At 36.5% G+C, this 26,261-nt stretch overlaps 1 protein-coding gene across 10 annotated transcripts in view; it reads left to right on the top strand.

The window, feature by feature from the left end:
• Positions 1 to 316: 316 nt before the first annotated feature.
• LOC131034092 (acetyl-coenzyme A synthetase, chloroplastic/glyoxysomal) overlaps positions 317 to 26,261 on the top strand; it is a 301,799-nt gene continuing 275,854 nt past the window's right edge. For 2 of the 10 annotated variants that reach the window (XM_057965457.2, XM_057965462.2), the window contains exons 1-2: positions 786 to 1,435; positions 1,508 to 1,593. In XM_057965457.2, coding sequence (XP_057821440.1) covers positions 1,510 to 1,593 — 84 coding nt within the window. In that variant the 5' untranslated portion in view covers positions 786 to 1,435; positions 1,508 to 1,509. The other 8 variants (XM_057965460.2, XM_057965458.2, XM_057965464.2 and 5 more) reach the window with 8 other exon arrangements.

Here is a 26,261-nt window from a genome sequence, read left to right as displayed (position 1 = left end):
CAGCTCAGGGCATGCAAATAACACCTACCATGACCGGCAGCCGTAGTCGGGAAAACCCTACCCCCAGAGGCTCGTAGTGCCTTTAGTTCTCCATATATTCCTTTCAATATTATAAATAGTATTAATATATTATGCTATATAATATATTAAATATTTATAACATCTAATAATATGAAGAATTTTTTTATTTTTTATTAAAATATATTTATTTAAACTTTTTATTAGAAAACAATTAATTTTACTATAATTGATCAATTATAATTATATATGTATACATGAATGAGAAGAAGATCAAACTTTTATATGTGAGAAGAAGATCTCCTAAAAAGTTTGAATGCAATTCCTATAAACTCTGCATTTCATGTTCAATTTCATTTTTTTCTAGGTCGTTCTTACGTAGGTTCTACGATTCCTGTCAATTATCATCTGGTATTTATATCGCTCACGGAACCATGCACAGAAGACCCTATCCAGTACGATTCTGGCGGTAGGGTGACGTAAATTAAAATGACTCCATTCACGGGAGAAGACCTGGTAACGAGAAATAAAATATTTCAAATAGAAAATATTATTGGTATGGCGGTTGTCAAAAAGCACGCTTAAATTTAAATAGAAAAAAAATGGTTAAGAGTCCTGCAAAATCTGGATAAGCCAAATGTGCCTGGCCCAGTTTCATCTTTATCCCTACACAAATAAATAAAAACGGAAAAGTCGCTGCTCACATGGCATGTGTGCAATTTCAAGGTTTTTGTTCTTCTGTTGGAGATATTAGCGGTAACTCGAATGCAGGCATTAGCGATAATTCAAATAAGTTACTTAAATAGAGATTAAAGAATGGAGAATTATTCTTGTTTTTGGAATGGTAGTGGAGGATGAGTTCAGAAAGTTAAAATATGTGCATAATTTGAAAAGGCATATTTCTTTTTTTAGTGTCCAAAAATTTATGAGGAAGTCGGAAAAATGTCATTAAAATAAACTAAATTAATCAGAAGAAAATGTACTGTATCAAGAGTTGAATTTCATCTCATATGATACCTATGTAGACGAAATAAAGAGAAAGACGAAATTGAAGGGAAGACGAAAGTGTTAATTATCTAATGGAGAATTAGAACAGATTAACTGCACCTAAAAAGGAATATGAAATAAGAACATACATAAAAACAGAATAATACTTGGTCATAAAGCACACAGCCGACACTTATATCTATTTAAGTACAAAATACCTTGAATGTGTACAATCTTGCCATTTTATTTGGAATTGCTGAAACTGAACTCAAAAATTTTTTTGTGTCAAGATTAACAGTTAAAAGCTTAATATCCAAAATAAAATAAAAAATTCAAAGAATTATCTTAGAGAGGGCGGCTCTTGGTCTCATAGACTGCATGCTCTTGTGAACGTTGCAAAATTTGTGTGATCCGGACGGGGAATTCAGCGGTTTGATTCTCCACCTGTAAAGTTTGGATATCATTTTGAAAGTGTGGTTTATAATTGTCGTTGCAGCTGCAGGAATGGGACGAGACGATGCTAATGGGGATTTCGTCTTTCCTTCCGAGCAATTCAAAAGTCAGGCCTTGATATCTTCTTTCGATCAAGTTAAGCCTTCCCCTGCTTTTTTTCAGTCTGAATTATTTCAATTTCTTCAAAATACTAATACAGAGCATAGAGCTAGAATTCCTCTTTCGGAAATATTGAAGGTTTGTAATTTAAATTTGCATGCAATCTTATATGAATATGAAGAAATTAGTATCTGCTGGAAAATGAATGTGTATGAAGAATTTCTGAAACTTTTTGTTCGAATGACATAAAAGCGAATTAGGTGGCAGTCGCTGTGTAGAATGATATGCTTTTTTCAGCAGCACTCTAACCAGCTGCAGGCTCCCCTTTGCTATTGCTTTCACTTTTTCAACTTTCTCTATATTATCTCCACTCTGCTTTTGTTGTAATAGCCGCAGCTCTACTGTCTACAGAGTTTATTTTTTCAAGGATATTGCAGTCATTTATGATGCCGATCACTGTTCTATTTGCTTTTCCCGCTAAATGATGAAACTATATAAATACACTTGCACGGTAAATCAAGAACTGCTCTTACAGTTGAAATCCAAAAGCTTACATAAACCATGGTATCTGATTATAGCCCGCCAGATTTTCACTCGCATTAGGCACTACGACCTTAACTTCGTAAACAAGATGCCAAAAATCTCATAGCACGCGGGCCAGATATTGTTCACATGCTAGATATAATATAAGAAAATATTCCGGGTTTCGGTCTGAAATTCAGAGGCTAATGTAACTTTAGAGGTTTCAAAACATTAGCCTACCGTTCACATATTGATTCCAGTTAGACAGTGATGCAGAGCGACAATCACCCCTGCCCTCAAACTTCACATACAAATCATCAGCAAACACTAACATAAGGAAAAATACATCCATATATTCAAAGTGAAACCACTGGATAATCACATTACAAGAATGGCCTTCATGGCCTCACATATCTCAATCTCTCCTCTCTTATTATTTTCTCTTCTTTAATCCTGCCCTCTTGACTTTGTATGCTTCCCTTCCCTTACTAGCAGCTCCCAATTCTCCTTACGCAGTCCCACCACACTTCCGCGTACCGACTCCCTCTCCTTATCTCCACGCTCACAGCCCACACCTCTTACCCATTTGGTCGATCCCTTCCTTCCTTAAGAGGACCCCCCTCCCTTAGTACACAACCTTTTCATTTTATAAACTGCCTTATCCCAGCCACTTGGCATAGAGAATCTCCTCCAAATTTCAATTTCAAAAGAAAATTAACAACTGCCTTCAGTAGGCATTACTTGTTTCTAAAATTAGTTGTCATGCACACTCCAAATTTGACACCTCACTCTCTGAATTCCCCTTCTCACCTTATCTTGTTGCTGTTCTATTTATTTCATTTATTAATATATTTCACCAGCTGTTACGTAGGAGCCATAATGGCAGAAACTCTTCCAAGCCTTCCTCTTTTATCTCTTTGCCACCTTGCTGATTTCTTTTGTTTTCTTTTTGGAGACTTAAAAATCATAAATGATGGTGCAGAAAATGATTTCCAATTCTTTTTATTTTTCCTTAAATGTGTGCAGCGAATTGATATCATTTTTTTTAAAGCCCAAAATGGGCCATCACCTTAATTCTCATGCTTCCGTTGCATTACAATTTCACCTCCCTAAGCCTTTTTCTGTTCTTTGTTTGCCAGATACTCCTGCATCAGACCACTTGGTAGAAAGTTTGTGAGCATAGACTCACAAAAGTGGAGTTGAGTGATAGAATCACCCTTTTAGATTGCGAACAATCTGCAGCGAACTCCATCGCTGTGGTAATTGCATTCGAAATTATTTCTTTTTCCTTTTCTTCCAACATTTTGTCGGGACAATTGTCACCATTCTCTCGCAATTCTGGTTACCACTCTTCACTCCTCTCATTTTGTATTCACTGTGTTCTGTCCCTCTTGGCCAATGGTTCTCTCCACTCTTCTTCTCCTTCGTGGGATCCAACCCACCATCAACCAGCCTCCTCCACCAAATATACTCTCCAATCTTGCTCTCTTTTGTGGATTTGAATCAACCACGAACCGACCACCTCCACCAAGTTTCACCTGCACAATCTTTCACAACTTCCACAAACAAATATGCAACATCTTTATTCCACCTTGTCACTACACAATACTCTTTTTCACTTACTTCAGCACACAGGTCCATCTCAAGTTCTTTATTACAAAATTTATAAAAATTTACCTCCTCATCATGCTTTTCAAATTTGACTTTATCAAAGTTATCAACTACTGCACTTATTTCCTCTGCCTCTTTACTCTCATCTACATCAAATAACACATAAAAATCTGATTTTACTTTACCTTCTGCTGCAACCTGTAAATGATGTTCAATTTACATTCAATATGCAAGTTATATTCTAGTTGATATTATCTTGTTCTATGTATTACTGATTTAAAATATAAATCTGACTATCTTCTTTTGTATGGCAGGTGAGAGGAGCATTTATTAATTTCGATGTCCTTTCTCACAAATGCCATTTGATATATATAGCAAGCTGGGTACGATCAAGTAATGCCTTGACCGGTCATGTCTTTTAGACATGGCCGATCAAGAAATTCTTGATCGTGCCCCTTCGCTAATCATAATAATAATACACGGTGTTTATTTACCAACTGATACCAATCAGTGTATGCTTACATTAACACCCGATGATAATCGGTGTATGTTTATTCTGCCACCCGATATTAATCGGTGTATCACCTGATATCAATCGGTGCAAACATATGTTAACATCGATACTAATCGATGTTTGGTTGACCCGATAATTGTTTGTTTATCATTAAATAAGTTAACCAATATAAATTGGATTAAAATAGTTAACCCGATTTAATAATCGGTGAACACAAATAATGTAACCGATATTAAATCGGGATTCTATGCTATAGAATGATAATCGTTAGTTAAGCATTTTGATCGAACTAATTAGATTGATCATATACAAATGAAGAATGGTTTATCAATGAAGGCTTGAAGTTATTCATCATAATTATCGATAGGATAAATGATTGAATGAGAGACTTCATTTATCTCTCATTCAATCATTTATCTTACCGAAGCTATCATGCATTAACACTCCCTCTTAGCTAGGTAAGATAAATGCAAATAAGATATCAAGCATCATAATTCAAATGGTAGTTAGCATTCTTTACACAATCTAACTCTCTAGAAAATTATATCACCTAATCACATGATATGAAGTATCACCTAAACACGTGATACAAAATGTCCATCACGTCAATCTTGTGATGACAGGATATCAACTAAGCATGTGATATCAGTATTGCCTAAACACGCAATACTCAAGGATAATCATATGAGAGATTAAATTCTCATCTTATCCAAGTTGTGATATGTGCACTAACACCTTATACAAGTGTTTTACCACAACACAATCATGACACATCCATGATACACTAGAGATCCAACATGATAGCTGGTTTGGACATTATAAGATCGTCACCTTATAATGTCTACATACAAGTGTTCATTATCTTGAGAGATCCTCACCTCTTAGATAAGAACCCAGGGGATAAAATCCAAAATGTCCTATCATGACAAAGAAGTTTGCACATGAAACATCTTATTGATATGCAAATACAGATTTACAAAGTAAATTACCTTTCTATCATACCTAAACCTTTTCTGAAGTGATCAACCTTCACTCTGGAAAGAGGTTTGGTCAGAATATCTGCAGTTTGATCTCCTGTACAAACATATTCTAATTGGATCACATTCTTGTCTACCATATCTCGCACATAGTGGTATGGAATCTCAATATGATCTGTCATGGAACACTGGATTTATTGAAAGTTTTATGCAGCTCTTGATTGTCACAATGTATAACAGTTTCATAGGCTCTCCAAACAACCCCACAAGCAGCTTCCTAAGCCATACTGCTTCTCGGGCAGCCATAGAAGCTGCAATGTATTCGGCCTCGCTGGAGCTTTGAGCTACAGAAGACTGCTTCCTGCTAATCCAAGATATTATAGCTGAACCTAGACTAAAGCAACACCCTGAAGTGCTTTTTCTGTCAGTCACACTTCTAGCCCAATCTGAATCTGTAAATCCATGTAGGTCTATGTCAACTTTCTTATATTTAAGACCAAGGTTTAGGGTACCTTGTAGGTATCTCATAATGTGTTTTACTGCAACCAGGTGTATCTCCTTAGGCTCACACATAAACTGACTTAGTGCATTAACTACATAACATATATCTGGCCTTGTATTTACCAGGCACATTAGGGATCCAATCATCTGTCTGTATTGAGTAGGGTCAGTGGGTTGTGACTCTGCTGCTGCTTCTTTAAGTTTAAGTAAATTGGTTTCCATAGGAGAGGCCATAGGCCTACAGTTTAGCATTCCGAGTCTTTTCAGAATATCCAAGGTATACTTTCCTTGGTTGAGTATAATGTTGTCAGAATTCTGCCATACTTCCAATCCTAGGAAGTAATGAAGGAGTCCCAAGTCCTTCATATCAAATTCTTTGGATAGATCTTTCTTGCATTGTTCTATAAGGTGATCATTTCTTGTGATTAATAAGTCATCAACATATAAAATCAATATTAGCATATCACCTTTATTTCTTTTGTAGTAGAGATTAGGATCTGCATTATTCTTAGAGAAGCCTAGTCCTGAGAGATAGGTGTCAATTCTTTCATACCAGGCCCTGGGAGCCTGTTTAAGCCCATAAAGAGCTTTCTTGAGTCTACATACATGAGACCCAGCATCATAAATTTCAAACCCTTCAGGTTGCTCTAGGTAGACTTCTTCTGAGATCTCACCATTTAGAAATGCTGTCTTAACATCCATCTGGTGTACCTTCCATACCTTTGCTGCTGCAATGACTAATACAACTCTTATTGATGTATACCTGGCAACAATTGCAAAGGTTTCTTCATAATCTATTCCTTCTCTTTGTGAGAACCCTCTAGCTACAAATCTAGCCTTGTGTTTTTCTATACTGTCCTCTGCAACATGTTTGATCTTAAAGAGCTATTTAGATGAAACAACAGATTTCTTAGTTGGCCTAGGAACAATCTCCCAAACATTATTTTTCATAATGGACTGATACTCTTCAGACATGGCATCCTTCCATACTTGATGTTCAAGTGCATCTGATACATTGTTTGGTTCGGCTTTAGAGAGATCATTCATAAGGGTAACATAGCTAGTGAATTTATTAGGCCTTTTGCTTTCCTTGAAGGTCTTTGAAGGAGCAACAAACTTCTGAGCTTCTTCTACAGTCTTGGTGGCCCATAGTGGTCTTTTCTTGAGGTTTTCTCTAGGTGGACTTTGAGTTTCGCTTATAGTTTCCTCAAGATTCTCCCTCTGAAGCTCAGGAGTAGGATCTCTTTTTATGCTAGGGGTGGGGATATAGACTTCAGGGTCTGGAGAGCTTTGGGCTCTTTTGAAGGCTAAGTCTTCTTCAAAGATCACATCCCTACTTAGTTCAATGTTCTTTTGACCAGGTATATAGATCCTATAGGCCTTGGAGGTTTCACTATATCCTACAAGGATTCCCCTTTTTCCAGAAGGCTCTAATTTTAATCTTTTCTCCCTAGGTACATGAATATAGACAAGGCATCCAAATATCCTAAGGTGGCTAATATCAGGTTTTGATTTAGTAAAGACTTCCTCAGGGGTCTTATCTTCAAGATGAGAGTGAGGACATCTGTTTTGAATATATACATCAGTGCTAGTTGCTTCTGCCCAAAGATTGACATTTAGATTTTGATCAAGAATCATAGCTTTGGCAGCTTCAACGATTGTCCTATTTTTCCTCTCAGCTATCCCATTTTGTTGAGGGTTATAAGGTATTGTTAACTCCCTCTTAATCCCAAAATTTTTACAAAACTCTTTAAATAATTCTGATGTGTATTCCCCCCCATTATCAGTTCTTAGGGTTTTAATTTTATTTCCTGAGTAGTTCTCTGTTAGTGATTTGAATTCTTTAAACCTATTAAGGATCTCTTCTGATTCTTTACATTTCAGAAAGTAGATCCAAGTTTTCCTAGAGTAGTCATCAACAAATATTACATACAAAAATCCCCTCAATGAAGGTACGAACATAGGTCCACATACATCAGAATGAACTAACTCTAAAATTTTACTTGTTTTCCTAGTACTATTCTGAAAAGCACCCTTAGTATTTTTACCTAGGGCACATCCTTTGCATGCCCTTGAATGATATTGTTTTAACGTAGGTAGACCTGTGACAAGGTCTCCCATTGATGATAAAGCTCTAAAATTTAGGTGGCCTAGTCTTCTATGCCAGACTTCATTAGCATTTGTAGTTTCATGGATTAGGGCTAGGTTGGGCTCTGTATATAGCTCATACAAGTAGCCTTGTCTTTGACCAATCGTTTTAGCTTTCTTGATGGATGAGTTCTTTGGCCAAGCCAATACTCTGTTGTCCATGAAGGTCACTCTGTATCCATTGTCCTCCAGTGCTGATATTGAGACTAGATTTCTCTTGATGCCTGATACATATAGTACTCCTTTAAGTTGTAATGATACACCTGACTTTAGTTTGATGGTGCAGGTTCCAACTCCTTTGACTGGATGTGTAGAGTCATCTCCGATAGTTACTTCCTCATCATTCTCCTCTTTCATGGACTCTAGTACTTCTCTGAATCCTGTAATGTGTCAGAATGAGCCACTGTCGATCACCCAGGAGTTAACATTATTAGATGCTTGGTTTGTGAGTGCTGAATAGAGTACATACTTCTCGGGGTCCTCTTCCCTTTTAGATTTTCCTGTTTTGGCAAATGTGGCTTGCTTAGCTCTTTCTGGACATTTGGCAAGATAGTGCCCAAATTTGTCACATCTGTAACATTGAATCTGAGAAAGGTCCTTCTTGAAGGTGCTCTTGCCGTGATGACTTTTTCTCTTCCTGAACTGTTTCTGCTTGCTTTTCTTGTTTGAGTTCGTATTTAGAACTTGGAGATCTTCATCTATATTCTTTTGCTTGATCCCTTTCTTATTTTGCCTTGATTCTTCTTGGAGACAGTCAGCCTTTAGCCTATCGAATTTTGGAAATTCATCCCTTGCACTGATGCCTTGGACGAATGTTTCCCATATGCTAGGCAACCCATCTAGAGCAATAAGTGTTAATTATTTGCTTTGGATCTCATATCCAAGGGTTGCCAGTTCATCCCTTAGGGTAGATATTCGCATGAAGTAGGCATTGATTGATTCTCTTTTGATCATGGCTATGTGATTTATTTCTCTTTTTAAAGCCAAGATTCTACTGGCATTAGATATCTCAAATGCATCTTCAAGTGCTTTGAACATGTTGAAGGCTGTTTCATGTTTCCTTATTAATCGGTGTATCACCTGATATCAATCGGTGCAAACATATGTTAACATCGATACTAATCGATGTTTGGTTGACCCGATAATTGTTTGTTTACCATTAAATAAGTTAACCGATATAAATCGGATTGCAATAGTTAACCCGATTTAATAATCAGTGAACACAAATAATGTAACCGATATTAAATCGGAATTCTATGCTATAGAATGATAATCGTCAGTTAAGCATTTTGATCGAACTAATTAGATTGATCATATACAAATGAAGAATGTTTTATCAATGAAGGCTTGAAGTTATTCATCATAATTATCGATAGGATAAATGATTGAATGAGAGACTTCATTTATCTCTCATTCAATCATTTATCTTACCGAAGCTATCATGCATTAACACAACCTTTGTCCCACCTGAAATCAGCTCTTCCCATTCTCTATCAACGGCTTCAATATGCTTCAACAAATCTTCGTTCTCAACTTCTTCTTGGTTAGCTTTACCAAAACCAACACATTCCTCGTTTACTGCGATATCTTCTTTCTTCTCAAGTTCACCTTCCAAGAAGCTATTGATTCTTCTAATCTCTTCTTTCAAGATGACATCCTCATCTTCATTAATCTTCTCATCAAACAAGGGACCCTCAAAGTGCATCATCTTAGCTTCCACATCTTGGCTTGTCACAAAAACTACTGTGTCTTGTATACCTTTACCTTCTTCAGGCATTTCTTCAATCACACCTTCATCTTCAAACCTATGACCAAATATGATGTCATTATCACTCTCCACTGCAGTACTCAAATCCGCAACACTTGATATTATCACCTCTTCAAGACAACTCTCACTTCCCTCTTTAGTTTCTTCTAAACTGAACTCTGAAATTCTATTCTTATTTCTGATTAGCTCAGTCAATATGGACACTTTGTTCATGAGATCCTTCATCCCATTTTGCACCATCTCTTTCATAACCGCAATCTTATTCTTTTCATTGATCTTCTCCTCCACTTTTCCAACATCACTATGTCTTTTAATCAAAATTCCAAAAGTCCCTTACATTATTTCTTCTATCTCATCAATCATACATGCTATTTTTCTTATCTCTATTATCTGCATCTGAAGTCTATAGAAAGTGATTCTTCCTTCTAAGTTCAAAATCCGGACTCTTGGTTTGACATCTATTCCCTTCATTGTGTAATAGGAAATACTTACTTTACCTTGATCTTCTCTTTTCTACTCAAATCTTCAAACCCTCAGTCTCACACATGTAAACTGCCTCACATTTGGCGATCTGTTTACACCTGCAGGAGCCTCAACTCCTCAAACCCTCTAAAAAGTTATTTTTGCAAGTTGCATGTATACATGCAACAAATCTCCCACTCAATCCAACCCTCAGGTCCTGGTGCAAACTACCTCACTTTGGTGAATTTGTCTGCATGCTTAGAATCTTCTAGCTTTGATACCAGTGATGCATAGCGACAATCACCCCTGCCCTCAAACTTCACATACAAATCATTAGCAAACACTGTTAACAAAGCAGAGACTCTCTGCTAATAACAAGATCAGAATGTAACATAAGGAAAAATACATCCATATATTCAAAGTGAAACCACTGGATAATCACATTATAAGAATGGCCTTCATGGCCTCACATATCTCAATCTCTCCTCTCTTATCATTTTCTCTTCCTTTATTCTCTCTTCTTTAATCCTGCCCTCTTGACTTTGTATGCTTCCCTTCCCTTACTTGCAGTCCCACCACATTTCCGTGTACTGACTCCCTCTCCTTAGCTCCATGCTCACAACCTTTTCATTTTATAAACTGCCTTATCCCAGCCACTTGGCATAGAGAAACTCCTCCAAATTTCAATTTCAAAAGAAAATAAAAAACTGCCTTCAGTAGGCGTTACTTGTTTCTAAAATTAGTTGTCATCCACACTCCAAATTTGACACCTCACTCTCTAAATTCCCCTCCTCACCTTATCTTGTTGCTGTTCTATTTATTTCATTTATTATTATATTTCACCAGCTGTTACGTAGGAGTCATAATGGCATCTCCACTCCTCCATGCCTTCCTCTTTTATCTCTTTGCCACCTTGCCTTCCCCCTTTATCTCTTTGCCACCTTGCTGATTTCTTTTGTTTTCTTTTATGAGACTTAAAAATCATAAATGATGGTGCAGAAAATGATTTCCAATTTTTTTTATTTTTCCTTAAATGTGTGCAGCGAATTGATATCATTTTGTTTTAAAGCCCAAAATGGGTCATCACCTTAATTCTCATGTTTCTGCTGCATTACAACTTCACCTCCCTAAGCTTTTTCTGTTCTTTGTTTGCCAGATGCTCCTGCATCAGACAAAGTTCATTTCTGCAGATGTTTTTAGTCTGATATGGAGCTCTTGTTGATCTGAGTAGATCTCCTATCTGCCTGCACGTTATCAAAGTTTGGAACGAGTTAGAAGAAAGTATTGCTCACTGATATGTGATGAAGGTTTTGGCCTATACGAGGAAACTGCTTCACGGAGCTCTTGCCAATTTACATTGTGAAAGGTGTTGGAAACAAGAAAGCTACTGCCTATTGGATTAATCAATCCAATTACGATATCCACAGCTCAATTGGCCACCCTATTCATTTTTCTACAGCATTGACTAGCTAAATGTAATGCACCCACAATAGATTATACAATGGATAGCTTTGAGATGTTTGAATGTCAGAAGAACCTATTTGCACTCTTCTAGACAAGTCCAAAAAAATTTGAAACCCACAATTGCAGTCAAGCTTCAATTGTTGTGAAATGTTTTCAAAAGGCTTGTTCTCCCGGGTCCACCTGGGTTCTCCCTGGGTTCCACCCGGGTCCTGCCCACGTGGCAGGACCCACAGAGAACCCAGCCACCTGGGCAGGACCCGGGTGGAACCCAGGGAGCAGGACCCACAGAGAACCCAGTCACCTGGGCAGGACCCGGGTGGAACCCAGGGAGAACCAGGCTCGGACTAGGACCAGGCAAGAACCAGGACCTGGACCCAGCCTTTTTCCCCAAGAACCAGTATCTGAGCTTTCACCATTATGCATGTGTCTTGTTATGTAAAATGTAGCCTTGCACACCATGTTCTCATTTGCGCCAAATCCTTTTGGCGCGCTATGCCCCACTTAGTGGATTAGTACAAATGCTCGTTTAGGCCTTTATTAATCAAGGTTAAATGCTTTAAAACAGTCATCTCAACCCTGACTTGTATATTGTTTTACACTATGTACCAACCAGGAAGTGCTAGTTCACTATAGTTTCTAGGAATTGGAAAGGTGCTCGTTGGTAAATGGGTATGTATTTATCAAATCCCAACGATTATTGAGGAAAAAATCCCTCATCAAGATGGTGAGGCTGCCTTATGGAAAGCCAAAATTGAGATTTACCCTAAAGCTATATACTTTCCAAAGTTGCAAATGGGTTTTAAATGTTTTGCAGAGAATTAAAATGGCTAAAATGGTTGGATTAAAGAACGTATGAATTCAACCAACATGTCACCGCCTTCACTTGATCCCATACAATGAGTAAATATAAAATTATAAATAAATTTAACAATTTTATATGCAGAAAACAGAGAAACAATTAAGGAATTGAACAATCACACTCATCATAAGAAAGAATGTAACAGCAAGTGCCAATTAGACACGAAATTCAAATCTGCACTTTATTCATTTATCAAAACTATACAGCTCAAAGTCTTTTTCTTTACAACCAAAAGCCAAAGAAAAAGCATCTCTCATCGAATGATTTATAATTTATGGACTCACAAGTTCATAACTACCCATGGTCATAAGTTCATAACTACCCATGGTCATAAGTTCATAACCACTTACATAATTTTCCCTTTTCGCAAGTTTAGGGAGATAAAAGAATATTAAAATATTATTCTCTCAATTTACAAACACATTAGAATAGCATGTAAGTATTCTCTTATAAAAATTAATAATACTCTATTTATTTAAACACTGAAAATTGAAATGCAAATGCACTCATGCTTGTTCTTCCTTTTCACTGTCACTTTGATTGAAATGGTCTTCTTCATCTGGATAGTGTCTTTGTAAATATTCTTGCAAGCTATCTAAATCTTTCTTCAATATCATATTCGGCCCGTCAAAAAGGGAAGTGGACATCTCTTGAGATGACAGCATTTGAGGTCTTCATTTTTATCAGATCATGGGATATTTTCTTCAATAGTGCTGGATTTAATTATTCTGATGATTCTTTAATGATAAAGCTGTTTGAATTCACAAGGTTTTCTTCCTTGAAGGATCAACAAATAGCTTCAATTAAGGCTTGAACGTTAGCAAATGTGTTACTATCAAGATCTTTGACTTATGCAAATTTCTTGTTGCCTTCCCTTAAGATCTTGATTCTTTATTTGGTATCTTTGTACCATTTCAAAGGGATTCCCAGATCAACCTCATCAAGAATGCCATTTGTAACAAGGCTGGAAAACTTATTTTTTGTCATCTCATGCAGCTGGAGCAAGTTATCATGCAAAACTAGTAATTCTTCATCAATTTTACCACCTTATTCTTCTCATGCATTGATTACTAGTAATTTTATGGTATAATTTGATTCATTTCAAGATAATTTTTAAACCATGAAGTCGAAGAGAATCTTTCCATGCTCTAGTTGCTTATTGGTTCCTCTGATTTGCTCATGGTTGGTAAGCCCTTATCCAAGACATCAAATGAAGTTGGTGTAGGAGTAGAAGAGTCAAATGGACGAACTAGGTATTGACTATAGGTAGTTAGTTGGCTTACTTGAGATTTTAATTGTTCTTTGGTTTGCTCATCTTTATCCATCCTTCTCAAAATAGTCAATACAGCTGTTTGCACATTTGCATTTTCCACTACTCTTGTTTGATGCGCACACCTAATGGTGGTAATCTGATAGTTAGAAATCTGCATATCTCTCTTCTTCATTACATATTAGAGGAGCGATTTATGTAGTTATTCCTTGTTTGTCTATGGTAACAGAAGATAGGACTCTTGCTTTCTTAGAATGGTGGTGCATTTTAAATGATGAAACCATAGCTGAAAAATCACCGGAAACAAATACCACTTCTCTTTTCCTTTTCTTCTTTTTTTTTAAAGTTTGTTGTGTAGCCACAGTCATATGCAATTTTGATACATCTCTTTGTCGGGATGATTCTGCTTAATCAATTATTTTCTTAGATGCATGCTTGGGTGAAGGAAATGGAGGAGGAGATGTGTGCTACAGCAGAGACTTTTGCTGAGGGGGGGACTATGATGTTAGATTCGGCTATGAAGGCACCCAAAATCAAAATTACTGAATGAAAGCAAGATTAGAAATCTAGAGATGAATAAAATTAACACTCCCTTACCACTAAACTAGCCAAATGGCAAAGGAGGGTGCTGTATATATAGCAAAATAAAGGCAAATACTTCCAAGAGGAGTAATAACTCCCAACTGCTCAAAATAGGCCGGAGTTTTACTTCGTAAATCCCAAATAGTATGGTTGCACCTACTTAGGTAAAGAAAGATAAATGGTAATGAGAGATGACAAATAAATCCAAAAGAGGGTGTGAGACTTAACTAGCCAAAAGTGGGTGAGAGTGAAAAATGTATCTAATGGATTATGTCATGTGTCCTCATATTACTATCTCATATAACCTAAGCAAGATATGTGTATGATAAATAAATATTCCCTTACATAAGGAAAATAAAATCCTACATCGACACCCTCCCTTTATGTGTAGCTTAGGTGGGGAAAAGACACAAATATGCAAAGATGGGTCCCAGCTACAAGGCCATGTTAGGTACCACAAATCTCTCACAAACGGGGATAAAGAGAAAAACTTAGTGGGACAAAACTCCTCAAAAAGAGAGCAAAGAAAACAAGTTCCCCCACACGAGTGAATCCCACGCAAGGAAGAAGTCCCCTCCAAAAGACAGAGGAGAAGATAGACTATGTAGCGTACCCTCAACTACTCAACTATACCAATGGTTGTGGCTCAAAACTGAATGTAGAACATAGTCCATGAATGTCAAACAACATTTCCCCCCTTAGGAGAAAACAAAACCAATGGTGTATGAAGATTGTCTTCCCATTTCTAAAAGGAACATGAAGGAAGAAAGAAAAAAATGTATGAAGTCTCTGAAAATTGCTCATATGTCTCTGTGTCGATGCTGAAGGGTGCTACAAACAAATCAGGAGCTCTAGGCCTAACTAATGAAGGTGACAATTTAGAATCTTGAAGAGATGAGTGTTGAACAAAATCCAAGGCCTCAATGAAGGTGACAATTTAGAATCTTGTAGAGATGAGTGTTGAACAAAATCCAAAGATGAAGATATCTCCTTTGAAGATGAAGATGCCTCCTTCAAATGCTGCTGAAGAATCTTCAAGCCACTCTCAAACTGTGACAAATGCTGAAAAGGTGAAAAGAGAGCAAGAGGGTCTGGATAATCCCTCATAACATTTGAAGAAGAATCAACTCCATTAAAGAGAAGATGAATGCCATGAATACTATCTCCCAAATCTAAAATATGTGACTATAAATAAATATGAGATGTTTGGTAGGAATATGTCCCAAGGAACTGGATTAGGGAGACCAATGTGAACCTCTTATATCATTTCAATTGTAATATCAGATTAAGTAGGAGTAGGAGAATAACCAAGTTCAAGTCACCAAAATAATCTTCAAAATCAAAGTTTATACTAGAAGTGTGATCAATAGTCAAAGGATTACAGTCATCATCAAGTGCAAAGTCTAAAAAGGTGTATAATCAAAATCCATGATCAACCATCTCAATATCAATTATCTCTCTACTATTCAAGAATCGAATGACAGCTGAATTAAATGTGACTTCCACAGTCTTCCTTGCCCCATTGTGGGTAATTTGATAAATGGAAAGAACATTGTTTGACAAATGAGATATGCACAAAGAATCATTGAAAATGCCATCTTCAATATCAATAGAACCTCTCCCAATTACATTCATGTAATTATTATTACCCATCAAAATAGGTGGCATAACACAAGGCTCAAAAGAAGAGAACATAGACTGTGAAGAAGCCATATGATGAGAAGCTCCAAAGTCTAGAAGCCATCTCCTTGATCCAAGGCTTTATCTTTATTTTAAGTTGTTTTAGAAGAAAATCTTGTGTGAACATTTTCCTTACTAGATCTTGACTATTATAAATGGAAAGAAGTAGCCAACTCAAACATTCTAGAAGGTAGGCCAATGTTGTTCTTCTTAAGAAGATGTTTAGTTACATCAATATCCTTCTTAGAACAAGAATGTGCTTCATGTCCAATCCTCTCGCAATATGTACAAGTAGGATTCTCCTTCTTGGATGAGTTGTCTTTTAAAGAGGATTTGTTTAGTGCTTGATCTGTGTGTGGCTTTTTCTTTGATTTCTTTCGTTTCTTGTTAGATTGTCCTTATTGTTTCTATCACTTTGTCTTGTTGGGACTCAAATTTACACTAACCTTTTTGCTAGAGACCCTTCCCTTTCTGTGTGTGCTTGCGTAATATGATCCCTTGTTAATAAGTGATCTGAGATTTCAGCAGGGAGATAGCAAAGCAACATTAAATAAATATATATATCTTGTGACAAACTCCCTCATTGACCGACCTAGTTTTGAGATATGAAAATGCATTTACAATATTATTTAATACCTTTTTTCTGGGACGACCTCTTTGGGCTGAGCACCCACTTTGGTGGAATTTTTTTTTAAAGAAAAAATAAATATATGATGCTAGAGCTGACCTCAATTTGGGAGAGATAAAATTAAAGTTTTTTCTTTTGCATGCTTGGTCGACCTAGAAGTAGGTCTCTATTGGCCAACCTGCTTGAAAGGACATATCCGCTCAATGAAGAGGCATGCCAAGGGTATGAATAAGATTGTTGGGGGGGACATTTAAACCTTCCGTTCATTGAATATCTTTCTAATAAAGAGCAGATAATAAGAGTAGAAAATCAGGTGTGTAAGAGAAGAATTATAAGAGCAAAAAATCAGGAATAATAAGAGCAGAAAATTAGGTGTTTAAGAGCAAAATTATAAGAGCAAAAAATTAGGTGTTTAAGAGCAGAATTAGAAGAGTAGAAAATCAGGTCTTTAAGGACAGAATTATAAGGGCAGCAAATCAGATTTTTGAGCAAAAAGTTAGTGCATATGTTGTGCAGATTTGTAAGCTTATTTTAAAGATTCTATTTCAGACCTGAGTGGAGAAGAAGTTAAAGGCAAATTGTAGGCAGATTTTGAAGGCCTTGAAAGGATCTACAACAGATCCAAATATCATAATCTTTTTGTTTCTTGAAGGTTGGTGCCTTCTACTTGGCGAGTTTAGGAGGTTGGAGCTTCTTACTCAAAGAGATTAGAGTTTCTTGCTGAGTTGGTGCTCAGTGGAGAGAATTGATGTCTCATGTGGGTTGGTGCCTATGAAGTTGTAAGAAGTTCTATATAAAAGAAATATTTTGTTGTGGTTTTCTCCGACAAGGGTTTCCACATAAAATCGTGTGTGCATCTTGTGTGGATGTTTTGATTATTGCTTATGATTGCTAAATTTATAAATTGAAAATGTTGTTCTCATATTGATTCACCCCCCTCTCAATATAAGTGTGTGTGTTTTCTTTAATTGGTATTAGAGCCAGGTTCCTTTGAAAAAGCCTAACCACTTGAAGGAAAGATCTCAAGAACACACATGGCGAGCCAAGAAGGGTTTTCCTCAAACCAAGCTCCATTGTTTGATGGAAGTAGCTAAGCTTTCTAGAGCATAAGGATGCACATTTATTTAATGGCTCATGGATTTTATATATGGCAATCAGTTGTGGAAGGCTATGTGGTGCCATCCACCAACAGATCAAGCTAGAAAGAGGGCAAGTGAGAACAATGCAAAAGCTATGAATGCGATTCTAAGTGGGCCAACCAAATCTGAATTTCTCAATAATGCATTGCACATTGGCAAATGATATGTGGGAAAAGATTCAAAGGACTTATGAAGGAGAGGACAAAGTGAAGAAGGCTAAGCTCCAAACCCACAGGGGACAAGTTGAAAGCCTAAAAATGAAGGAAGAAGAAAATGTTGCTGCCTACTTTCTCCATGTGGATGAAGTTGTAAACACTATTCATGGTCTTGGAGGAAAGATTGGTGATGAGGTTATTATGCAAAAAGTATTAAGATCTCTTCCCATGAGATTTGATGCAAAAGTTTCAGTCGTCAAAAAAATGAAGGATCTAGACATGTTGAAGATGGACGATATGCATGGCATTCTTACGGCATACGAAATGAGGACTAAGAATTGAACAACATCAAAATGAGAATCCACTTTCAAAGTATCTAAGAATCAAGAAGGATGAAGAACAAAGTTCCAACATCAAGTGAAAGTTCAAGTGATGAGGAAGAAGCTAACTTTGTAAAGAAATTCAATAAAGGATCTAGCAAGCACAAAGGTAAGTATACCCTCAAATGTTTCAAACAACTGTGGTAATATAGGCCATTATGCTACCAAATGTCCATAGGTTGGAAGTGAAAGCATTGAAGAGGAAGAAGTATATTATGACAAGAGAAAAGACAAGAAAAATTATCATGTCAAGAAGTACGCTCAAGAAAAATATAAGAAGAAGAATTTTTGAAGACACAAGAAGAGCCTATATGCCAGAGGAAGTAATAGCTCACCTGAAAGTGATGAAAGATTTTTAGAAAGTGAGAGAAGTCTATTCATGGTTGTGGAAATGAAAGAAGAAGTCCCAAGGTGCGTGGATTAAGAAAACGAAAAGTCTGAAGTGAGGATGATACCATTATGGATCTTGAGGAAGGGCTTATAGTCACCATCAATGAAATTAAAAGACTTAAGAAAAGGAATTCAAATTCGCCATAGTCGCCATCAAATTTGAGAAGACGGCGAAAAGTCTGTGAAAACAATTATGGAGTTAAAGACTCAAGTCGAATAAGCTAAATGCATTACAGATGTGTTGAAAGAGCATCTAAAGGTAAAAATCTCAGAGTGTGAGAAGATTGAATCAGAAGTTGTTTTCCTAAGATAGGATGTAGAAAAGACTAAAGAATAGATCAACAAAAACATAAATTTTGAGAAGAGGTCAAAAATATTAGAAGATCTTACTAACTCACAAAGATCACCCTTTGTCAAAAGTGGTCTTGGATTTGGTGGTGAAAGTTCACAAACCACAAAGAAATTGGATAGTAAGAATTATGTCGTGGTCCTCAAAAGTTCCAACAAAGAAGTAAGTGAGGAGGTGAACAAAGAAGAGAATAAAAGAAAAGAAAGCAAGTGAGAAGGAGGATAAGGCCTCACAATTTCAAATAACCAACAACAACAACCTCAAATGGTCCTTCCCTAAAAGAAAGTCATGCACTACCAGGTTCAACTATTCTTTTCACGGCTATTGTTTTTCATGCAATCAATATGGTCATAGAGAATTAGAATGTAGAGTGCATAAAAGAAATGATATTAGATTTTCAAAGAGAAACTTCAACTCATTTACTCCTCTAATGGATTACAATGTCATAGGCTACAAATTAACAACTTTGGGCACATAGCTAAGTTATGTAGAAGTACCTTTTTTAAGACGCCAAAACAAAATAAGAAAGAGAATATTTGAGACAAGAAGGACGAATCAAACAAAGTTCAAAAAAAGGAGCAAGAAATAAAGGAGAGATCTATGCTTGTACAAGTCCACACTAAATGCTTAAGATGAGAGAAACCAATGGCATTTTGATACTGGATGCTCAACCCCCATGACTGGCTATAAGAGAAAATTTCTCTCTTTGAAGAGGGTGAATGAAGGAACAGTAAAATTCGGGGAGAATGCTATGGCGAACATAAAAGGAAAGGGTACACTCAGTCTGGACAGTGGAAGAACCAAAACAAAAGATGTCTTAGATGTTGAAGGATGGAAGCATAATTTTCTAAGTGTGAGTCAAATGTGTGACCAAAGGCACACCTTCATATTTCATTTCAGAGGATGCAAAATTAATATTCGATCCCACATAACGGATGGAATATCTACATTCTTAATGAGGTTAGAAGTGAAAACTGCTACGTGGGGCAAGAAGATGAGAGTTGGCTATGGCACAAAAGGATGGGTCACTTGAACTTTGACAACTTGGCGAAGCTCAACACAAAGGAAGTTGTAAGGGACATGTCAAAAATTTAAAAACCATCAAATACTATTTGCAAACAGTGACAATATGGGAAACAAACAAAGGCAAGCTTCAAATCAAAGGAGTACTCTACATCAAAGTCTTTGGAAATTGTTCACACTAATTTGTGTGGGTGCACAAGGACAAAAATCTTGCAAGGTGAGTGCGATTTCATGTTGTTAATTGATGATTATTCAAGGATGATGTGAGCAGCCTTTCTCAAAGAAAAATCTAAAGCAATTGAAAAGTTTAAGGCATTCAAAGCCTTAGTAGAGAATGAAATAGGGTTGAAGATCAAGTGCCTTAGATTTGACAGAGGAGAATTTACCTCAAATGAGTTTGAAGAATATTGTGAAAGGCTTGGGATAAGGAGACAATATTCAACTGCAAGAACTCCACAACAAAATGGAGTAGTCAAGAGAAATAATATAAGCATCCAAGGTATGGCAAGAGCTATGCTCAATGAATCCAAGATAGCTGACACGTTTTAGAAAGAAGTGGTTCATAGAGCTGTATACATCTCCAATTGAGCACAAATAAGGTAAATAACAACAAAACTACATATGAAATTTGGAAGGGAAGGTCTGCATCAGTGAAGTATATCAAGGTTTTCGGAAGCAATTGCTACATTAGAAGGAACGAGGAAGATGTGGGAAAGTTTGATTCTAGAGGCAATGAAGGTATCTTCCTTGGATATTCCACAAGAATTAAAGCTTACAAGTGCTATAACAAGAGATTGCATGAAGTTTTTGAAAGTGAATATGTGAGGGTTGATGTAGCAAGGCATCAAAAGGAGATGGTACAAGAATTTGATTATCAAAAGGAAGAAATCTGCAAAGAATAGAAAGAGGATGGAACTGAAATTGGAGAAGTGGAGCAAGAAAATACAAGAAATTCTTCGATTCGAAGGAACCACCCAAGATGCCATCCAAGACTGTCTAAAAGAATCATCTTGAAGATTTGATTATTGGAGACAAAGGTACAAAAATGCAGACAAGAAGAAGACTTGCTAATACAATAGAGCATGTGAACCTGTGTTTGGTTTCTAAAGTTGAACCAAAGAACTTTTTAGAAGCAAGTGAAGACAAGCACTAGATTAAGGCTATGGAGGAAGAATTAGATTAAATAGAAATGAGTGAAACTTGGAGCTTGTCCCAAGACCTAAGGATAATAATGTTATTGGAACCAAGTGGGTGTTTTGAAACAAGTTGAATGAAGATGGGGAAGTCACAAGGAATAAAGAAAGACTTGTGTGCAAAGGCTATGCACAAGTTGAAGGAATAGATTTTGAAGAAAAATTTGCCCTTGCTACAAGATTAGAGGCTATCAAAATGTTCATAGCTCTTGCAAGTTTCAAGAATTTCAAAGTTTACCAAGTGGACATCAAATCAGCCTTTCTAAATGGAAATCTTGAAGAGGAAGTGTATATAGAACAACCTGAAGGATTCATTCTATTAGAAAATGAAGATTATGTGTGTAGATTGAAGGAGGCTCTTTATGGACTGAAGCAAGCTCCAAGGGCTTGGCATTCAAGACTAGACAAGTATATTCATGAGCAAGGTTTCAAAAGAGGAATAGCGAAAAACAACCTATATATCAAAGATGAAGGAGATAAGTTGTTACTTGTTGTATATGTCGATGGCATTATTTTTTGGGGTGACAGTAATAAGATGTGCCAAGACTTTTCCTCCAACATGTAGAAGGAATTTGAGATGCCTATGCTAGGTAAGCTATCTTTTTTTCTTGGATTGAAAATCTCTCAATTAGATAAAGATATTTTTATTTATCAAACCAAGTATGTTAAAGAGATGTTGAAGAAGTTTAATATGGAAGATTGTAATCTAGTAAGTACACCTATGGTTACTGGTTGCAAAGTGAGAAAAGATGATGATTCATCTATATCTAATCAAACAATGTATAGATCTATGATTGGAAGTCTGTTATAGCTTACATCTATGAGGCTCGACATTATGCAAGCAATTGGTTTGGTAGTACGATTTTAGGTAGCTCCAAAGGAAAGCCATGTTAATGTAGTAAAAAAATATTAAAATATTTGAAGGGAACTGTGGACATTGGATTGTGGTACCCAAGTGGTGAATATTTCACTCTTATATTGTACACGGATGTGGATTGGGCTGGTAGTGTTGATGATAGAAAAAGAACCAATGGAGGTGCATTATTTCCTGGCAATTGTCTTGTATCTTGGCCAAGCAAAAAAAAAGCATCAATTTCACTATCTACAAACGAGGCAGAATATATTGCAGCAGCGACATGTTGTATAGAAGTCCAATGGATGAAGCAAACACTGGAAGAATCAAGGTTGAGTATGAGAATCCCATATCCATACTCTATGATAATACAAGTGCCATCAACCTATCAAAGAATCCTATTATGCACTCAATGACAAAGCATATTCCAATTAATTACCATTTCTTGAGGGAGAAAGTCCTTGAGCAGAAACTAAAGTTAGAATATGTTGCTACTAAGGAGTAGATTGCTAACATCTTCAGAAACCCTTTTCCAAAGGAGACTTTTGAGTACCTAAGAGAGAAATTGGGAGTGATGTCATTCTCATTCATTCATTAAGTTTTTCGAGAGATGCATGTGTTTAGGGGGAGGTATTCATTTCTTTATTCAGTTAGCCCTGGATGCTCTTTGCCATTGATGTTAAAGGGGGATAACTTTGAGTAAGGGGGAGCATTTTAGTCATGGGGAGTTGTATGACCTAGTTACTTTTAGAAGATCATCTTTTCCAGCGTTGCCATCAATGACAAAGGGGGGGATTGTTGGAAAATTGTCATTGTTGTCAGACACAGTAGGGTAAAATTAAATATAGAAGGGCAGAATTAAATAATTATAAAATTCAGTAGGGTGATAGCAGAGCAATGCTACATAAATATATAAAACTTGTGACAGACTCCCTCATGGGCCGGCCTAGTTTTGAGATATAAAAATGCATTTACAATATTATTTAATACCTTTTTTTGGCACAACCTCTTTGGGTTGAACACCCACTTTAGTGGAAAGTTTTATTTTAAAGCAAAAAGAATATATATGATGCTAGGGCTGACTTCAATTTGGGAGAGATAAAATTAAATAATTTTTTTTGCATGTGGCTAACCTGGTTGAAAGGGCATAACCGCTCAATGAAGAGGCATGCCAAGGGTATAAATAAGATTTTTTGGAATGAAATTTAAACCATCTATCATTAAATATCTTTCTAATAAAGAGTAGATAATAAGAACAGAAAATCAGGGGTTTAAGAGCAGAAAATCAGGTCTTTAAGAGCAGAATTATAAGGACAGAAAATCATATTTTTGAACAAAAAAATTAGGGCAGACATTGTGTAGATTTGCAAGCTTATTTCAAAGATCATATTTTAGATCTGAGTGGAGATGAAGTTCAAGGCAAATTGTAGGCAAATTTTGAAGGCCTTGAAAGGATCTAGGGCCGATCCAAATATCATAATCATTTTGTTTCTTGAAGCTTGGTGCCTTCTACTTGGCAAGTTCAGGAGGTTGGAGTGTCTTATTCAAAGAGATCGAAGTCTCTTGCTGAGTCGGTGATCAGTGGAGGGGATTGGTGCCTCCTGTGGTTGGTGCCTACGAAGTTGTAAGAAATTCTCCATAAAAGCAATATTTTGCTGTGGTTTTTTCCCGGAAGGGTTTCCACATAAAATCGTTTCATCTTGTGTTCTAATTTGCTAGATCTTACTTGTGTGGATGTTTTGTTTATATCTTATCATTTCTAAATTTATAAATTGAAAATGTTGTTCTCAGATTCACCCCCCTCTTAGTATAAGTGTGTGTGTGCATTTGTTCTTCACTAAGAAGTTCTAATAGGGTCATTGTGTCATTCTCTTAGTTGTGTTTTCCCTTCTCATGATTTTGCTTGTTCTGCAAAATCAAAATCAGAAAATGTGGCTAAGTCAAATTGGGAGGTTTTCAGCACTTCTAATGACAAATTCATCGATGAGTCCTCCTTGAAGTGCTAGATTTGTTTGTTTGCATCTCAATAGCAGTTTTTGAAAGGGATCTTCTTATTAAAGGTATCCTTGGCGAATGTTTCCAATAACTTGGAAGGGAAATTGAAATGGGAACAACTCCAAATTGAACTAGTTTGCTTGTGTCCTGTAGGATTTAATGATATGAATGCAAGACTAGATCTAGGCAATTATAGAAGATTACAAAAGCTACATGCAAACATATGGATAGTGTATAATGCAAATATTAGATAAAATCCAATGTCGAGATATGGAGAGATTAATATGAAAATCTCTTATTCAATGGAAGGAAAAGATACTATTTATAGCTTCAAGCTTCCATATCAGATGAGGTTGAAGAATATATAGAAAAAGAAAAAATCAATCGATTGATTTAACTAAGTTTTCAAATTTGAGAAGATAAGGAGAAAAGAAAAATCCCATGAAAGACAAAAAAGACGAGGACTCATTTATCCTATCCTACCTAAGTAATTAAAATTAATTACCCGATTGAACTTAAATAATACAGTGCAACTGAATAATTACACCAACACTCCCTTTAAATATACCCTAGGAGAAATGTGAAATACATAATGGGTCCTAGCAATTAGGTTTGATCATGCACTCATGTACAATGATAATTCCCCTCAAAATATGAGAAGGACAAAAATCTTTGAAGAGAGGATGAACAGAGACCATGTAACCACCTTTTAGATAGCCTCACGCTCCAATGGTAGATTTTCGACATAAAATCCTAAATATGGTCCATGGTTTTTGAACAATGATGCAAGAGAAAGACTCTCCTACCTACAAACTCAAACTCAAACACAAAAACAGAACAAAGACTCTATTCTTCAAACGTAACAAAGAAATAGAACAATTTCATTCAGGTAGATAGTAAAACAATAATATTTACAATAATGGCCTGCCAATGGCCTCTCTACTCTGTATACCATGTTCTAGCCACATACACTTACACTCTCCACACATTCTTCTTACGCTCATGAACTTCCTCTATTTTACATAGCTCTTTCTTCATCTTCCATGCAAAAGTACCAATACTTTCTATTTGCATGGGCCCTTAACCTTCCCTCATAGCATTTTCTCTATCTCTTCTTGCAGCCATCAAACGATGCTTTCTTTTACTTCAAAGCAGCATTTATCTGCCTCTTGCACAACCCACTTCCTTCTTGGATTGCTGCTCACTCCCTTTCCTATCAGTGCCTTTGTTCTTCTACGCTCTCTTCTTTATGCGGCATGCAGCCTATCCCCCTTTCTTTCTACGCAACCACACCACTCACATCTAGATCGATTCTTCCCACTCTCAACCTCCTCTTATATTGCGCAGGCTCCCCACTTCACTACTGGCCGACTCTTGTCTTATATCCCATATGCCATGGTTTGCATCAATTCATTTTGTTGCATTCCTTCCCACCAATGCTCCATTCTTATCCCCTCACCACGACCTTTGGTATTCTTTGTCTTTTCATATTCTTAGAAACTTTGGATAGATGTTGCTCATTCATATGCCAAGGGATGTTTGAAACTTAGATTGTTTATTCATACATGCCTATTATCATGCTATTGGCTCCTTATAAAATTTGACGAAGGATCATCTTGAATTCTTAATATGACATTCTAAATTCCACAAAGACAATCGATCAAATAGTCCACATGCCAAGTCTATGCTGTCACATTTTGCATACACATCCATTGGAGCATTTGCAAATCTGCTGCAAGCTTGGCCCAAAAGGCACTTGAACTTCTGTCATTGTTTGTTCAAAGAGCATGATACTGACATAGGTAATTGACTGACCTAAAGTAGTTACCGCATAAAAACTGGAACTTAGCATATTTGTAGTGAACAAGTGAGGGATTCCAAAGAATACCAATAAGGGGTGCTGCCATTTCTTGTGGGATTTCCTCAGTGCGATAGAGGCTCTTATAGCGTAGATGACCATAGAGAAATAATTCTGCCAAACTGAAACATAAAATCAAAATTTGAAACAAGAAAACCGAAACAAATTATTTTTTTGGTGGTGCCGATTGCTTCTTTCCTCGGGTGCTCTTGCACCAAACAATGTGCCTTCTCTTGGGAAGAAACAATACTAAAGAAAAATGCAAGACATCTTCCCATTCTTGAAAGGATTATAAGGCAAGAAATATCAAGATTTATGATGTCTCTAAATTATACTCAGGTGTTTCCATGTTGGTGCCAAAAGGTGCCACAATCAAATCAAGA

Source organism: Cryptomeria japonica, chromosome 10, assembly GCF_030272615.1.
Source record: "Cryptomeria japonica chromosome 10, Sugi_1.0, whole genome shotgun sequence".
In the NCBI taxonomy this organism is placed as follows: domain Eukaryota; kingdom Viridiplantae; phylum Streptophyta; class Pinopsida; order Cupressales; family Cupressaceae; genus Cryptomeria; species Cryptomeria japonica.
This window is presented reverse-complemented; position numbering and strand designations above follow the sequence as displayed.